This window comes from Argentina anserina, chromosome 4, assembly GCF_933775445.1.
Source record: "Argentina anserina chromosome 4, drPotAnse1.1, whole genome shotgun sequence".
Classification (NCBI taxonomy): domain Eukaryota; kingdom Viridiplantae; phylum Streptophyta; class Magnoliopsida; order Rosales; family Rosaceae; genus Argentina; species Argentina anserina.
The window spans coordinates 1,515,849-1,534,925 of record NC_065875.1 but is presented as its reverse complement, the minus strand read 5'-3'; the positions used below and the strand labels follow the sequence as shown (position 1 = coordinate 1,534,925).

At 35.0% G+C, this 19,077-nt stretch overlaps 2 protein-coding genes across 3 annotated transcripts; one reads left to right on the top strand and one right to left on the bottom strand.

Annotated features, from left to right (window-relative positions):
* The first annotated feature begins 1,496 nt into the window (after positions 1-1,496).
* LOC126790018 (uncharacterized) lies at positions 1,497-4,554 on the top strand. Of its 2 annotated transcripts, none has more exons than XM_050516141.1 (7): positions 1,497-1,643; positions 1,775-1,896; positions 1,996-2,140; positions 2,224-2,285; positions 2,378-2,615; positions 3,236-3,348; positions 4,364-4,554. In XM_050516141.1, exons 1-6 carry the CDS (start codon positions 1,583-1,585, stop codon positions 3,337-3,339), a joined length of 732 nt encoding a protein of 243 aa, XP_050372098.1. In that variant the 5' UTR covers positions 1,497-1,582; the 3' UTR covers positions 3,340-3,348; positions 4,364-4,554. The 2 variants fall into 2 exon arrangements, with proteins under 2 accessions (XP_050372098.1, XP_050372097.1); XM_050516140.1 differs by having other exon boundaries at positions 2,375-2,615.
* A 1,639-nt stretch (positions 4,555-6,193) lies between these two features.
* LOC126790019 (auxin-responsive protein IAA14-like) lies at positions 6,194-8,230 on the bottom strand. Its single transcript, XM_050516143.1, has 5 exons — positions 7,824-8,230; positions 7,307-7,530; positions 6,978-7,113; positions 6,751-6,812; positions 6,194-6,458 (listed from the first exon to the last, which is right to left on the bottom strand). The coding sequence occupies exons 1-5, from the start codon at positions 8,078-8,080 to the stop codon at positions 6,421-6,423; spliced, it is 717 nt and encodes a 238-aa protein (XP_050372100.1). The 5' UTR covers positions 8,081-8,230; the 3' UTR covers positions 6,194-6,420.
* Between the last annotated feature and the right edge of the window lie 10,847 nt (positions 8,231-19,077).

Here is a 19,077-nt window from a genome sequence, read left to right as displayed (position 1 = left end):
ATGATTTATGAGATATAAAATTTTAAATTATTAAGACTTTGTACAAAATTTTAATTATTAGAACTTTATACCACATAGAGAATCTGGTATAAACATTAATTTATAGTTATAGTGAGTTGTATTATAAGTTAACATGATACGGTACATACTTAATCATTGAGAATTAACAATAATTTACATTATTTATCTAATCCATGACCCAATAAGACATGAAGAATGAAAAATAGGATAATGATCATTAAAGGTGTAATTAAGAATGTAGTGAAATTGAATTTAATTATATAGAAAATTATATTAAATGGTAACAAAAAATTTATTAGAAATATTAGGAAATATCGGGTATAAGTAGTGAAATTGAATTTAATTATATAGAAAATTATATTAAAATGTACATAACATTTATATTTATTTAAAAAATCAGAAAATATCGGAAATTTCAAACAAAATTAATTTGGTATGATAAAGATATATCATTACCTGAAAAAAAAATTTATCTCCAAAATATCGACGATAATTTCGATTTTTTAGTTTTTGAGAGAGAGAGAGAGAGAGAGAGAGAGAGAGAGAGAGAGAGAGCAAACCTTTGGTTTCGTATTCAGATTTGGTTAAAGAATGAAAAAAGCTCTGACGGGTTTTGACCGTGAGAGCTAGGTTCGTTTAAATTTGGGGTTTTCAAGTAGACCACTTTAAAACGACTTGTCGTGATGAATCTTTAAATACCAAAGAAAGCTTTAAAAAAAACGAGAAACCTTCGAACTCACCCAAGGAAGCTTTAGATACCAAAGATTTTTTTTTTAAACAAGAAACCTTCGGACTCACCCAAGGAAGCTTTAGACACCAAATAACGAGAAACTTTCAGACTCACCCAATGGTCTAAATAACGGTTATCGGCGTCGTATCGGTTTTGTAAAATAAATATATAACGGAGACATATCTAGATATATCAGATTATATCGGATTTATCGTTTTTGTTTATTTTTTAATTAAATTTAATATATTTACAAACATATTTTTCAAAATATACTAAATAAAATTGAGAAATTAAAACTTATACTTCAAAATGTACCGAATAACCTTCATAAAAAAATATTTGATTGTTTTGACAATTAAAATATATAAATAGTATTAATTAATAAAAATATAGGTGATTATTCATTATAAACTCTCTCGTGATCGAATGTTATCGACGAATCTTTTTTTTTAATTATTTTTTTAAAACGACGTGGTTTTAAAAAGAAATTTAAAAAGCGCCGATATATCGGGTCAAACTCGATTTGACCTGATATATCGTCATTTGACTTGATTTTTCGGGTTGACCGATATAACATACTCGTAGTATTTTCTTAATATCAGAGATATATCAAAAATATATCGGGATATTTAGAACATTAAACTCACCCAGAGAAGCTTTAGACACCAAAGAAAGTTTTTTTTTAACGATAAACCTTCGGACTCACCGAAAAAAAGAAACCAAGAAACCTTCGGCCCAAAAAAAAAACGAGAAACCTTCGGACTCACGGTCACTCACCCGTTTCTTGCTTGTTCTCCCTGAAACGACGACGTTTTGGGTGTTGCTAGCAGAATGTTCGGTATTTCATACGGCGAGCTCTTTCTCTTGATCGGCGCCGCCGCCGCGTTAGTCGGTAACTCTCTCTCTCTCTCTCTCTCTCTCTCTCTCTCTCTCTCTCTCTCTCTCTCTCTCCTTAAAAGAAAGGTTTTATTTATCGTGGAATTGAAAATTTTGATTTGATTGGTGCTCTATTGAGATGTGTAGGACCCAAGGATTTGCCTCGGATTGCGAGAATGGCGGGGCGGTTGACGGGTCGGTCAATCGGGTATGTCCAGTTAGCTCGGGGCCAATTCGACAGTGTGATGCAGCAGTCTCAAGCTCGTCAGGTACTTATTTTAGTTCGTATTTTGGGATATATAGAATGTATGAAATGGCCTAAATTGTTTTTGCATTTTTATAATTTATGAATTCTTTTTTTTTTGTAGGTTCAAAAGGAACTGCAAGATGCATTGTCACAGTTGGATTCGATTCGTTATGAGGTGAGAAGTCTGTCGCTTATGAACCCGGGTCCTATGACTCGAAAACTGATGGATGATGCTGCTGAGGGACTTGCTCCTCCACATGATGATGGTAGTGTTCTTCGCAGCCGGTGCTTTGCGTAACCCCAGTAATGTATTTGCTTCTCATTACTAATTCTTATGTGTTCTTGTTAGGGGTCACGAGCTCGATTGAGAGTCGCAAGGAGGAAGTGAAGCCGACGACTAGTGTGATCAAGGTTTAGTGCTAGATTCATTTTTTTTTAAAAGGTTGTTCATTTGTGATATATGACTTTGTGTGGTATTGAATTTGTTGCAATATCTATAGCAGGGTAGTGTTAACTTCAGGACATCAGAATCAGTTAATTTGCATACGCAAGGCACTGCGTCTGAATCACTTAATTTGCATACACAAGCCACGGCGTATGCCAGACTGGCTGAATCGGCCGCTGTGGAAGCTGGCTCTTTGAAAAGTAGCGAAGAGAAAGAGAGCCTTCTTGATGAAAGTGGCCTTTTTGCTGTTCTCCCGATTTCAGCTGAAAGTGCTGGAATGCTACCAAAACGCAAGGGTAATAGTCTTTGAAACTTTATGCATTAAATTGATGTTTTTATATACTTCTTGTCATCAATCTAAGGACACTGCAAAGAGCAATCGGGAACTAAAAGGTTTTATCAATACATTGAAGAATAACAGTTGTTAAAGTGTCTTGTGTGAGATCAATCTAATAATAGTTGCCAAATTGCCAAATTGCCATACTTCCATATTATCATCAGCTATGTAAGTTATGATACGTGCCTGGAAATGAGGCATATCAATGCCTTTTAATGGTTCACAAAGAAAGCTGCCACTCTTGTGCACGGCTGGTTGTGTCAACTTGTGTGTTTATGTGTTTATGGTATACCCTTCATGGTATAAACTTCCTACGTATGGTGGCTGTATATGTGTTTATGAGACCCCACTTTATTGTCTATCTGTTGTCTTAAACTTATATCATAGACATTCCTGGAAAACTTTTTGCCCTAATAATTTAGCATGTACAATTTTGAGATAAGTTCATCTCTATAAACCTTTGTTACATACAGTACTTATTTCACTATATGATTGAAAGGTGTGTAAGAGGCTTTGCAATATCATGCATTTCTTCTGGAGAGATGAGTTCATATGAATAACCAATTGTTTTAATGGCAGAAAATGTTGAAGGATCAGACCTTGTGCTGGAAGCAGTGGTTGAAGCAGAGGTAGCACGTAATGCCAAAGATTTCTTTTCACAGCCTGAAAACCAAATAAAATGAACTGAACAGGTGACTTTTATGTTCAGTCTTTCTTTTAAGCAGTTTCAGTTTTAATTACAGAATCCGATTAGATTTTAATAAGAATTATTTTTATTCTTAAAAGGGTGTCATTACTTAGGAAGATCAAGATTATAGACATTCTTAAGATGTTCTTGTTGAAAAACACATTCTTAAGAGCTAAGATGTTCATTTCGTCTTTTAGCTACTATGATCAATGAGAGTTGCCGCATAAGAACAGAAAAGAAAATTTTACAGTAATAGTGAAACATTCTTTAGATATAAATCGTCGGTCTGTTTAAAACTTTAAATCTTGGGATATTTATGGCGTATGGGATTAGAGCAGGAGTGTATTATAGATGAAAATTGTTTATGGCTGTGATATTCGACAAATTTTAATAACACTAACTTGATTTCTGTGACTGATTGAAGTTTCCTCTCATTTGGCCTTGAAAACCTTATACAACTGTAGCTCTACTAGCTTAGGACAACTATAGAATCAGTACTGTCATTTGTAATTTAGAACCGGTTTAAGTGACATGTCAAGGATAGATTGTCTTTGCTAACCCTCGCTAGAACCATTCTTAAGACCATGAAGCCGTCTCGAATGAGTTGTACATACAGCGAGTAGAAGCTTTCAACATACACACAGGGACAAATCCTTCACTCACTGAGAATTGAAACCCAACTAGATTGTCCTGATGACGGAGGCGACGGGAAGAAATGGCATGTGGAGGAGAACCGCATACCTGTAACCCTTTTAAGAGAGAAAAATGGTTGAAGCATTTATCAGTAATTTTGAACTGAAATCAAGATTTGATTTCGTCTCCACTTCTTAAGAATGGTGAATGTCAAAATGGTCTGAAGGATACTTAACTATAGTAGTAGTCCTAATGAAGAAAACTATTGTTTCATTTGAAGAATTAAAAATATATATATTTCCTTAATAATGAGAATAATGCATGTTGCGCTAGTTACATTCTTTATTGAATGTATAGATATCTAATAGTGTTCTGCCATTTTGTAGGTTGAACTGAGATTCCTTAATATGTAGAGAAGAGATGTTTTTCCGCATCCACATTGCAAGGAAACCTTTCGTCCAGTAATTCCTTCTGCAGTTTACTGTGAGTATATTTGTAGTTCACAGTCAGTAATGCAGGTGCCACTTCTGAATTTGTATATAATTTCTTAATATATAAAAATGTTTTAGTTTTGCTTCCAATATAAACATGTTAAATAGTATCATTTCATTTGTCTATTAAGTTTCTTTGTAGCAATAGTCATTGAAGGTCAGGTGCACACTGGGCAAAATTTGCATATACCTTCAGCCCTCTGGCGTTGTACATGGGTATTGTTCTCCTGACCTTTTCATATCTCCGTAGTCATTCATTAAAAATGAGACGACTCGGATACAGTTATGGTATCCAACCCTCCCAAGAAGCAAACTAATCTGGTCTATCCTGGATAAATTAGAGTATTACACCCTATTAACCGAAACAGCGCTAACAGGCAAACTAATGCTTTGTCTTGCTACGGCGTATCTTATGTTCAAAGTCAATTGTTCCTCTTTAGGGTAAGGACTGATGTCTTTAAAGAGTTGATGTCTGGTAGCTGAAGATTGTGAGTTCTTGAGGCAACAAAATAGCCATTGTAGTTGCTGTTAACCACTTCTAAGGATCATCGCTAGGATCTACGAGGGCCACAATCTTCCTTCTAATTGCACCTATCATCAAGAGTCGTCAACGAACCACCATCTTCGATATAAGCCGAACATCGAAGAGGCCACGCTAAGAAGAATAAGAATCCGCGTCCCTCGCTAAGAAGTCCTGACCACCCTGTCATATAATACAGCCAATTCTACTTTCTAACTATTCAATATGATCCACCTCTTCCTCAGACCAGTCGACCCTGACGGCTAAAGAAAAACTCAATGATAGCACGACCCTATAACCACCGTTGTCAACAAAACTCTGGGTAAAGCAGCTTGTGCTTGCAATATCAAATCTTACTCAACATAGCTCGACAGAGATAACATACGTTACATATAATATAGGTTACTGAAAGAGGCTCCTGTATATACTAATATACATCATGTGCATGAGCTACTTGCTCCAATTACATAACTTTATAAATAATTAAATATTGGCCGGTGCTGAAAATTGTTAGTTTTTCGAATGAAATTCCATGATGCGATGCGAAATCGCAGTCTTTAGTCTTGTCAATCCAAAACCATCAAATCTAACTGTGCTTGGTTCGTTGCTCGATCATTCGGTTCTGGCTAATAAATTAACTACCCAACTTGCCAAAAATAATTGATCTTACATGAAAGAAGCAATATGGAGCTGCCAAACAATACGTCAGATCCAAGAAATTCATATGCATGAGAGATAGGGAGAGAGGAGGAGGGATTCGCTATTTACTACATAAGATTTTATTACCCTAATTAAATCATATGTTAGTGAGCCTATACATTTGAATCATATAGTAACTAAATATATAATCAAAGAGGATCCACAAGCAAAGCAACTATAGGAACTACCATATCACATTATAAAGTTCATTGCCATGTTCTGATCCCATATATTTGACATATGGGAATGAAAGATAGATTAATGGTCATGAATGAAAGCTCCATCAGCATTCACATGGTCCTGTTCCCTCCCCTCATTTCCCCTCTTGAATTTGTTAGTACCAACCTCAGAAGAATTATTACAAAATTATACAATGAAAATCATTGAGTACATTACAGAAAAGGAACTTGATCATATGAAATGAAGAATCCTTTTGAGGAAAAAAAAGTACCACTGAATTGGAAGGAATAAAACACACAACAACTATGACAACAAGGCCAACAACAAAAAATAATGGGGGAATTATAAAGAACGCCATTGGCGATAAACAAGGCAAAGACACTAGGTTAAGTTTATTGCATCTTGTCGATTACAGATATTCAGCAATCTTTAATTACTATCTATATACCATCATCATCATCACATAAAATACAGACACTTCCACAGAACCACCAGGCTGTTCGATCCGTAGAACATGCACTGAATCAAATGCTGGTCGATTGAGCTTGATCAATCAGCTTCTGTTCTTGCATTTCTCCATCGCTTTTGGAGCTGAAAGTAGTTAAAAAAGAATTAGAATTGATTATTCTACTAAACATATGAAAGAAGCTAATAATAAGAAGTTAATAACCAACATTTCTTCGAAGCTTAGAAATTAATAGTTCTGAAATTATTTTTTCCTTTCAGAAAAGGGTAATTAAACAGATGAGTTCATGCACTGCAAACTATAATTGCACTTCTTGATCGATAGGTAGGAATGAAGGAGTTCGGAAATGCATTTTGTGCAGCAAATAATAATTATATTCTCCGTTAGGAAGATAGTCGCTACTTAGCCAAAACTTACCAAGTCCAATTGCTTCTGATCCTTTCATTATTCGCAAGCGCTTGCATGAATCAACAAACATCCTGCATACATACAAAGCCAAAATTTAGTAACAAGAATGAGGTGGTACGTACTGTTAAGTAATACTCTATTTTGCTCCTTTTTTTTCTTCTGTTTGTAGGTGAGTTTAGGGTTTGAAGAGAGGTTTAGATCGTTGGAATGAAGAATTGAAGATTGAAGAAACTTACTCCCATGGAACATCACCCACAAGCATCCAGTCTCCATCCTTATCTTCATAGGTCGGCACATACTCAGTACTGTTCAGAAGATCCATTAACTTGCTCTCATTCATGAAGTCTATCATTCCTTGGGCCCCATAGTAACCTTCAATTAACAACCATGTAAACATGATAATCAATAAAAGATTCAGAAATAAAGTATTGGAATTACTAATAACAATTAACTAAGGAACAATGATTTCATGTGCACTAATTTTGGAATCAAAATCATGTCTAGTCAAGATCTAAATCAAGTCATTGTTTCTAAATTAAGCTAAAAATTAAGGATATAGAATTACCCATGGTGAAGGAGCTGAACATCTTGGACAAGGCATCAGACAGCTCCTTGTAGCTCTTGTACATCTTCAAATCCACCTTACGAAGATAGGGTGCACCATCCATGCAGACCTTCACGAATGCAGCCTTCTCAGTAGTATTATTGCTACTCTCCTCGCCGGTGCTCTTCTGCGCCATAACGTTCTTTCTGTAGGAGCGAACTGGTGGCCAACCCACGACTTGTGCCCTGAAGAAGTAATGAATGCATAGTACATCAATAACAAGTTTACGCAGACTGCTATGACTGTTATAAGCCCTAGTGGTAACCAAAATCAGGGTGTTTAGCGTTAAAGAAACGAATTCTTTGAACTGAAAATAGTATGTCTTGAAATAATCAACATATGTGAGAGGTTGATGAAGAAAGAAAATGATTTTATACGGCGTTGTTATGGGAGAAAAATATCATTAGAGCATAACAGGAAAAAAAAAACGTTTATGAAGAACATCTTCAATATGTGCAAGCATATAAAAACCACTTACTTGGCTGGTGGTTTGGCCGGATCTTTAACGCAAGATACATTTTTCTCCTTGGAAGAAACATTTTTGACATTCTCATTCATCAAACATTCGTTCGCATGAAGGTTGAGTTTGAGATCAACAGTCTCAGAGAAAGCTCTCTTTCCAGTAGCCTTAGGGGTACAGATATCCGGCTCGGTCACAGCAGCCCCGCCCGGCAAGCCAAGGCAGAGCTCCGTCTCTTTGAAGTTCAAAGTCATCTTCCGGGTAACAACTTCCATTGAAACTAAATTGAGCCACGGCCACCCACGCTACAAGAGATAACTGCTCTGGTAAAAGGCCTGTGAATGTTTGTATGCTTGCACTTATATTTGTGGAGATGTAGATGCTGCTTCCTCTTCAGCTTCTTCAGCTTCTTCTGCCTTCTTGTGTCCTCTTCTGTTAATAATGTTGGTTTCAGCGATGTGAGAGATAGAAAGAAGTAGGACCCCCATAACAATAATATAACACTGCGTGGGACGTTTGTGTCTGTGTCTGCATGTGTTTGTGTTATGAAGTTTCTGATCATATGATTTGACACGTGGGGGATTGAGAGCGGTTTGATCTGACCTATTGATATGGAAATAGTACCGGACTTAATTGATGGCACAATCATTTGCCGACGGGATTAGGTTTTGTGTGAAGGTAGTGGCTAATATGGGCTCTATCTCACACTTCTCCGTTTTGATCCTTGATAGTGAGCTGTTTGTTTCTTCTAGTAGTCAACCTTCACATGTAATGCAGCACCGGTCAGATGCATTCACTTGAGTTGTAGTGAATATCCGTTTTGATCCTTAATTTGAAGTCATTTTTCTTCAATATTTATAAATGAATGAAGTGAATTTTCTAGCGCAAAGCGCGCGAGCACATATACATATACCGGACATGATGTGTAACAATTTTAATCATACATGTAATGTGAATATTAATTAATTATCTGTTCTCGTTTGTGTTAAGGTTTATTCATTTCGTTTAACTTGCTGAGAAACTCTTGATACACACTCCTATTATTCAATAATTCAAATAACATTTTGCATGTATGTTAAATGACCAAAATATGTACATGTAATAATTCAGAAAATCAAAAGCAAACTAAATTATCAAAACTAAGAATTTGTTTTTGGAAACAATTAAAATAAGAAAATTTTACAAAGAAATTTAAATTAGTATATATTTTGATGAAAAATTAAGCGGGAAATTCAAAAAATCAATTCATTCCTTAATTTTCATTGAAAAATGTCATTTCTATTTTTAGAGTCTCAAACAATGTAATTCATGAAAAAAATTTATGATTTTTCATCCTTCATTAAATTTCATCTTCATACATTCTTAAAAAATAAATGTTCATTTTCTTCAAAGTGGAGCTTCACTCTGTAATTTCATAGTGAAGCTTCACTCTAGATATGTACTATATATATATATATATTCTTCATGTTTTTTTAATCATTTTTATGATTAAAGAATTAAAAAAAACGATTACGATCTATAATGTTTTGTAAAAATAAAACAAGAATCGAAATATATATATATATATTAATATACTAATCACTGTAAGAAGTAGTCTTTTATATCCAACTAATGAAGTATTTTGTGAATTTTTAATTCAAATGTATTTTAGGTTTTTTTATGTGGTGTATTTAGTAAAAATATTAGAATTATAATTGGAATAGGTGGTATATTAAATATGAGTGTGTATTAAGATATTTGAGATGTGTATTTAAATTTCTCTAACTTGTTTTCTCGTAGCCATCGGAAAACAAACCGTTAGCTTTTTAAATTTTTGTTATACTGATAAACGTACTGATGTATTCTTCATCTCAAATGAATATGTGAAAATAGAATATGAGCTAATTAAAACTAATACAAGTGAATGGAATGATTCGATCTCTTGTTGTTCAACCTAAAGAGAATTAAACACAACAAAAAGAAATTAAAAGTGCATAAAATAAACTCATGGTTATGACTTGAGTATATATTCCTAATAGCTAGAGCTAATTAGTCTCTTTTATGAAGTCCAAATCCTTTGCTCAAGAATTTTGTGCCACATTAATTTACAGCCAATTTAGAGAGTTGCTTCTTCCCGTAGCCCATGCTAGCCAGAATTGTGGATATCTTCCTTCACTATGTCAATTTCATCCTTCATGTGAGTGCACATGCCATCCCACTACGTGTGGAGTTGTTAAGCTCATCTACTTCTATTGATTTTTTTCAAGTTAGGAAATTTAGGTCGAAAAAGAAGAGAAAATTAAAGGCAGTGTCTCAAATCTGGGTTCATGTTGGAACATGGCTACAAGTTTCATCTGAGTATCATGTTATCGATCATGGATCTAGTCTCATTCGAATATGCTGAGCCGACCAAGGAACAAAAAAGAAAAACTTTGGTCGAAATTACATTATATATATATATATATACAATGATTTGATGGTAATGTACATCTCATATTTTCATCTCGACAGAGTAACAAAGTAACGTGGACAGTACTAATTATGACGTCAATATATATGTCCTTATTATCATTTACCATGGATATTGCATGCATAGCTAGCATGGCCATTTCCTTTCAAATTCCCATGCTTTTAGTTTGTATCTGTGGGCGTTGAGAACTTGAGATAGGCAAATACCGGATGACTGAGCCATTTCCACTTGTGTCGTCGATAGACATGTAGTTTACTTTTCTGGCCGGGAACCTTCCAAATCTGCATAATTGCACATGAACGAATAATTCATGCCTTCTATCAGTGATCTATGCATGAGTAATATATCTCACTCCTTGATACATATAACTGCCAGTCTCCTCTGTTAAAATTAATTATTAACGTACTCGAAATTGTTGCTAGATATATGCATGAAGGATAGAGGAACGATATTTGAGCGTTTGGTGGAGTTCAGACTAGCTAACTTGATGTCTAACTTTTTGTGCAATATGGCTGGCTTAATTTCTTGATTAACTTTATGTGCAATATGGTGCACGTACGATAAAACAAACCGAAGAAAACGAATGAAAATATTGAAGTGTACGTCTATATATGGGGTATGTCAAATACTAACATATAATTGACACAAAAATGGGTTTCAAAATTTAGTGAAATCCGTAACACTATTATTGGTCTTAATTCTTCTCAGTGCGTAAATATAATTCACCGTCAATTTAATACACCGATACGGAGTATAATAGATCGTTTTTACTATTTCTAAATTAGACGGTTAATTCTTCTATTACCGAAGGAACCGCCTAAATCCGCTAGAGGCCGCCCAGTGTTCGCGTAAGCCGTTGATACCATCGCCTAGACTGCCCAGAGTACGGCTAGACCCTTAAATGCTAAAAAAACAGTGAGTTAGGCATTTCTCTCCAAGATTTAATTTTCACACACTAATATTTATAATGATATGAATTTGGATGTTGCTCTGATAGTAGCATAATGATAAGCTAGGGTAATACTGCTCACTGATTTAAAAGCACCAATTATCTCGAATGGAACAACGTACTCGATCTTTCAAGGTATGAGATTTTTACATGTAGAAAACCTTCTGTTTATAGCATTGAATTTGTTCTCTATATTAGTTACTAGTTTCGAATACAGAAAAATTAATTCCCCGAATCTCCGGCCGATCCAAATCGACAATGTACGTACTCGCTTATTCTCAAACCTCGACATGCTATCAAATCGATTGTCAACACACATTAGAATTTTACGCAGAGTGAAACCACAGAATTCATTGTTTTTTTTTTGATAACACAGAATTCATTGCTAGTAACTAATCTTAACTAAATGTGTTTAATAATTGGAGTAGCTCTTGTACAATCAAGTACAGGGTTTTAACACAGAATCACCCATTTTCAGGTTCTGTGTTTTTGGCATTTTACAGAAGTGGCTCCATATTATATGTGAATATATATTTGATTCTGCATATGAACATCACATTAGCACAGCAGGTATAGACCTGTAACCTATAGGACACGTGAACATCAATCGCTAGCTAGTGTGCAACATCAATGATCCTAAAAAATTTTAGGGCATGGTGCTCACTTAGAGACAGGTCACATCCCCAAGAGAGGGAAACATCCCAAACCCTAGCTGTGCCCTTGCCCTGTCGACGTCCCTCCCAACCTATCCTGGGTTGTTTCTTTCTAATCTACCTACTTTCTTATCAATCGTAATTATCGTGATATTATATATTGCATGCATGTCTATCTGGAGATGAGGCTCTCTTCTGGCCACGAATTCGATATCCCTTTGAACATTTCCGGAGAACAGAAGAAACCACTTTCCTTATTTTGCTTTGAAACTCCAAACATATCTATTGAAGAAAGTGACTGGTTTTCTAGATTACTTTTGGCAATCTGGTGTATTTTACGGCATGATCGATCAACCTAACCTAATAATGGAAAACACAAGGTTTTTGGTGGTCCTGATCGATGATGCCGCTAAGGTATATATGTAGCAAGGACTACAAATCATAATAACTAATATTTAAATTTCTGGTAACATGCACCTACCAAAATATAAATTCACAACCTCCATTCAATACCAAAAATGATACTTCTTTTTCTTTGTAATGTTTAATTTTTTTACTCTGATTTAGTTTGAGTTTACGTCCAAACAAACTCTGACATGACTAGATCGACTTGAACGTCTGAGCCGATTCTAAAACTACCGGACTTTCAGTATGTTCAAGCCTGAATCTTGATTGAAATAACGGTAAAAAGTTCCATTGATATATTGAAATTCTATGTGGCATGTGTTAATAAGTAACTACAACATACTCTGAAAATACACGTAATTTACTAGAAGTTAATTAACTATTGAACTTCAAATTTTGGAGATTTGAGTTTCGGATCTGTTGTAGTTCCAATAGTAGGTACTTAGCAGAATAACAAGCCGATCGAATCCAAAGTTGATCCGTTTTGATACTTTTGTAAAGCGAAACATAAGTATATAGTTTTAGTAATATTAATCCTGCGCATCAGGTGATAATCAAATTGGTCAAAGTACTCTCACCGCTCGATCTAGTTTATTTAGATGGTCCTACGAAGAAGTGTATGAGAATCTTCTCCACAATGGTATTATTATTCTATGGCAATAATATTATTCCATGTGTTGGTAGGACTTGGGACAGTGGATACCTTACTCGTTAGTGGGGGCTGTTTGGTACAAGCTTTGTGCAGAATATATATGATCGGTTCAGAAATACAGCCGGCCTGCGGACCAAGTCGATCACCAGGCTGCTTCTTCTTCTTCATGATAGTCATCATCATTCTTCGATCTAACTTACGCGGTTTGCCTCAAACCAGAATCACATCCAACTTCTAATTAAATAACTAATAGTAAATTATAATGAGAATCGAATCAAACGTTTAATAATTATGAATGCTGAAGAGATTGAAGTCAGATTATCGGGGTATCTCAATTTTAGGGTTTTCTGAAGTCATTCGTGACGAAACGTTGTAATCTGGGAGTGATTACATTATGGCATATGCATGATTGACAAAACTATTTACATCTATTCATGTGAAACCAAGGAGGATACCTAAATATATCAATTATAATTAGCTAGTGGCCCAGTGGGTGATAAAAGAATATATAGCTAGTTGATGCTTTTTTACATACATAAAATATTGGAGGAACACACACACACACACACACAATTTTCTTAAATTCCCAGGGAAGCTAATTACATTAAGGAAATTCATTCTTGTACGTTTAAGTTGCATGGATTTCTAAATAGATTAATTATTTGCGTGCATGATATACATACAACCATACGTACAGTACTTAAATGGTCTCATGCAGATGTTACCAACTGAAAAAAAAAAACGTCTCGAATTAGTGCTTTCTTTGTTACGCGTACGGTTGTTAGAGAATAATATCACATTCTTTAAACTTTCATTATGAAGAGTTTGCCAAAAAAAAACTTTCATTATGAAGAGATGCATCATCGCCATCAAGGTATGTTGCTTGACCAATTCTGGCACTAATTTCTGGGGGGTTATTGATCTCAGAATTAAGTCAGAATGATGGAACTTGTTTGCCAAAACCCACAAGTAGGGGCATTCTTATGTATCTGAAGTCCACCTTGGAAGCCTGTAATAAGATTTCTAAGGCCCTCAACCCATGTCAAATTAAACGTACATACAATTGTTAGCAAACACATAGCCCCAGCTGATGGATGTCGGCCTTAATTAACAAGATTCTTTGTGCCAACTAAATCCAAAATTGGTGACGTGCCTGTCTGATTTTACCAACAAATCCTACATTAGACTAAGCCCGACTAAGAAAATCTTTGATATAATCATTTCTCTCTTCCTGTACTTCCAGATTTTATTACATAATTTAACTTCTTTCAGTTATATATATTGAAAGGGATCAAATTTTTGATCAATCAGATCGATCGAGTTGAAGTACAGTATCGATGAAATATCATAAGATTTGTAATTGAGTCTCCATACGATCTGTACGCGCGTACTCACTCCTCTCATGTACTTTACTTTGTAAAACTCATATGTACTACATTATTGTAAGATCTACCTGATATAATGAAGATAGAATACTCATTTAGGGCTCCTAGCCTCATGCATGAAGATTAATTTGCACTTCATTAGCTAGCGCCTTAAATTCTCTAGCTATTTCGTTAAGAAAAATTAGTACCTCTAAGCTCGTTCATAGTTGATATCCGTTAATCTCTAACTAATTGTTTAAATTCTATTGTAGTACTACGTACCTGTTTGGACATCTAGCTAGTCACTTAGATAGATCTAACTATACTAGAGTTCAATTCATTATTAAGGATCCGAATTGAGTGTGTTATAATGTGATTACGTGAATAATTATTAAACATGCATGTTAGATATTTGACCACCGATCGGTTTTATTTCATGAAATCAACTAACTTATTTAGTAGCTACTACTTGTACAGCTGTACTTGTATTGTATTACATTTCTGTCTAAATTTATAATATCTTAATGGTATCACGTTCGTATTGTGAGTGATCGAGCTTAATTATGTAAAAAGTTGTTTACAATTCTAAAGCCATTAGATTAGTTTGTTAGATAATATGATACAATCTAACAACATTTGGAGTATCGTACGCGTAGAAGTTTCGTTCCTGTGGCTCGACAAGAATACATAGAGAAGCAATCGGGACCAAAAGGATGAATAATGAGTTATGGTGTTTCAATTTCCCAGGTTGCTCAGGGTCCCATTCTCTGCAGATCGAGTTCTGCAGCTACCTACTGCTATGATAACAATTCCAATACCACGAATGGTCACAGATGCGTAGACGTGGCTCACTCCAACAACCACAGAGTTGCTGTCTAGCTTCTTAATTCCTCATCTTCTTCTTCATCTTCAATGCGATTCAATCAAATAGGTTATCAGAGAGAGCCAGAGCGAGACAAGGCCACCGATCTGTGCTTCCCAGATATCATATCTTCGGACCCAGCCCCCCAACCTCTCGTGTGGCTTGTATATGCAGTTCGGGACCAACGAATTAATCAATATGTTCACAGACACCACTCGTCCGTGTGCAGTCTCATTTCTAAACCCTACGTGATGTTTCCACCGTAACTTCGTCCAACTAATTCCAGCTCAACAAAACTGGTTTCTAATATATATATATATATATATAGATTTCTAATTAGATCATTCGAATTCTTTCTTTTAGATTAATCTATTGGTATTCCCATTATTGTTGTGTTTCCTTTTGTTTCAATAGAAGTCTTTTTCAATAAATATATATATATACTGTACTACTGTTCCAGCCATTACATTTCATGCATATAGATTTATTGAAGTAGTTTTATGCATTATTTGCATTTTATTTGTGTGATCTGATGCATGCATTTGGCAATCTTTCGGGTGGAAATTAGTCGACCTCATACTATGAATGCACTGATATATGCATGCACATCTGCGTACGTGTACTATTTTAAACATATTCTTTGAAATTTGAAGACTCCATCCCATATATGTCCCAGAGGAATCGAAGAGATATATGTTGCGCGCTAAGTTATCAATATTCAAATCTTATGTACGTTTTGATCCCCTCCCATATAACTATTACGTACGTTCCACTAATTTGTTTCAATTTTGCTATATCAGTATATGTTTCTGCATGCACGGATGAACAATAAAGTCACATGCAATTTCATAATGATCGATAGGTTTTGCTTTTCTGCTAGAAGTGCATGCATAGACACGAAGAGCATGCTTTTATGCTCATATACTTGCAAGTTGTAATGCGCGCGTACGTGCATTTTGGGAATTTATAAGAACAATATATAGTTTTATGTGAGAGCTAGGGCGGAAGTGATTTTGATGAGTAAAAATGAATCAATACACTATAGTTATGGTTAACTAATAACCACCGTAGCAACTTAGTTTGAAATGAATTTCAACAAGTAAATAGCTAGGATGGGAGAAAACTAGATGTTTTGTTTTAGCATAATAATTCATCTGTGGAGTTAGAGGTGGCAAGTGGGCTGAAAAATCTGAGCCCGGCACAGGCCCACCCCGTTAAAAAATTGGCACAACACAACCCGAGTCCGTTATTTTAATGGGGCGGGCTGGGCCGATGTATATTAGTCCATGGGCTGGGCCGGGCCCGAGCCCTTTTTGAGCTCGGCACTGCCAAGACACGATAATTCATGGGCCGGCCCGTTAAACACATAATTTTATATTATTTATATAATTTTTTAAATAATTATTTTGATTATTAGACCTTTTAAATCAAAATATTTTGATTATTTCATTATTTTAACATCATTATTTCACAAATATGATCATGAAGAAAAACGTCATTATTTTGATATATGTAACATTTTAGAAATAAAGATTATCAAATATGTTGTAATATTTTATTTATTTTACTATTCTAAATAGTTATATAAGATACATATTCTAATTACATAATTTTTTATTCTAATAAAACATTATAATCAAAATGGGCCGGGTCGGCCCGTTTTTTGCCCGACATGAGCTTAAGCCGTGGGTCGGGCCGAGCTTAATATTTAAGCCAATAGGCCGGCCGAGCAGGGTCGGACACGGTTTTGGCCCGCATAAAATGGGCTGGGCCAACACGTTCCGGCCCGTTTTCCACCTCTATGTGGAGTGGGGATTCCGGGAATATGAAAAAAAAAATTATAGTACAGAGCAACCGCATGTATTAAAATTTTGCAAGGACATTGACAATTAATAGTAGAAAGTTTATATCATAGATTGAAAATGATATTCATGTACCAGACTTTATAATTTCAGAAATTATTTAAGCTTAGTATAAAGATGCAACTTCCTTATTATGTATCATACCCTAGTTTGTATGGTACAATAAAAGTTCTATAAATTGATAGGCTCGGGACTGAGAAAAATTATTATTTTAATGCGATATTAATATATTGATAAATTAATACTACATTGTTGGATTTATCAGGGATATCGTTGTTCAAAATATTATATTGTCTAATATATTGTATTATTTTTTTTGATGATAATTGAATCAACAAAAATTTCAATAACATCCTCATAAAGGTATATAAATTATGTCATTATTAATTTATATATTTGATGGGGTTTATATGAATTCTCAAATTTCAATTATCTAAAAAATTTAGTGAAATATTAATTTAGTACGTTAGCCTCGAGTCGAGACTTGTAAAAAATTTTAATTTAACGAGGTTCTACTGTATTAGTAATTTGAGTCAAAGTTTAGATAAGAAAATTCAGAAAAGGTCAAGGAGTTCAAGGAGTTCTTGATCAACATAAAATATTCATGATACATAAGTTCATAACCATGTTTATATTTTCAATAGACACTATCAAAACTCAAATTTTTGTAGGTATCAACTCAACTTATAAATGATTGTTCAATTCTAATGCAAATTTTTTATATTCTGTGGCGCCACAATAAAAAAGCAGCTTAAGATCATGAAATAAAATCATATTGTGTTGAAATAAGAATGTAACTGGCTGGTCAGCTAATTAATCACAATTCTAATACGTATGTACCGCTCCAAAATATCTTCCATTAGTACGTACCACATTCTCCACAAGGCCTATATACGCAACATAGATTAATAGATGAAAGAGAGTGGAATGGAGTGTGGTGGTTGAGTAGGGTAGAGGTTTTGGATTAGGTTTTTGCTAACAAACACACCCACACACATGAATTGGTTCATACATAATTGCAAAAAGATATTCGATTTGAGGTGCACAATGTAGCAAAATTGAAACAAATTAGTGGAACCAAGTGCAATCGTGGTCCAATCCATATATATTCATATCGAATCTGCCAGATATAGAAATATAGAATAGAGAGTTAGCTGTTGAGAGTTAAATTAGGGAATGCCCACGGATTTTATTGAACAAAGGTGGTGACCCGATCCTTCATTCCTCCTTCGTTCTCATAAACCCTAATTTTTGTCTAGTGCTCCTCATGAGCACGCAGCCCCTTCCTCTTGGAGGGACCAGTGCACCAAAGCTTACTGGTGTTCTGTCGTTTTGTCTATGCTCATTTTGGGGGGAAGGCCCCGGCCGGAAGGGGGAACCCTACAGCCATGAGGACAGTCGTTTATATTGTTAAAGGTGGTGCTACTTCCACGAGCGACTTGGTTTTGGGGTGCCCCAGAAAGACTAGTTATTAGCGCTAATACTCTGACCCAGATGCTTAGTGTCGGCCTAGGCATTAGCTAGTGAGTTGTATCATATGTTTATGTTTATATACAGTTTTAGGGGAAAGCGAGCAGAGAATCCCAAGAATGAGGCAGGCAGCTACCTAGATTGAGTGGCTTCTACAGAAAAATGTTCCTATATTTTTTTCTTTGTTTTATGTTTCTTATCTTGTTCTCAAATCACTAGTATTTGGGTTTAGGGTTTCGTAGGGGTAGCATGATGTACATTGTTTGATTATCGTTAACTTACCAACTAATCTTTTAAGATTTGCTATACTATCTCCCAGCACGGATTTAGAGTATGAGCCTAAAAAACAATTCAGAAAATCATGTGATATTGATAAGAAAAAAAAAATTTATCATACGTTTCTAGTTGTTACCTTGTTGGAAGTCTTGAATTTGAACTTCACTTGTTATATTTCGTAGCATTAGTGTCATATGTATGCATGCATTCTCAATTTTTGACGTAATTCATCTTAGTCGTCTAGAAAACTAATATCCTAAGCGCGACACTAACTACTTTGTTTGGAAAAGTCCCTAGAATTGAAATAGTTGTTTTCACGGTAAATAAGTA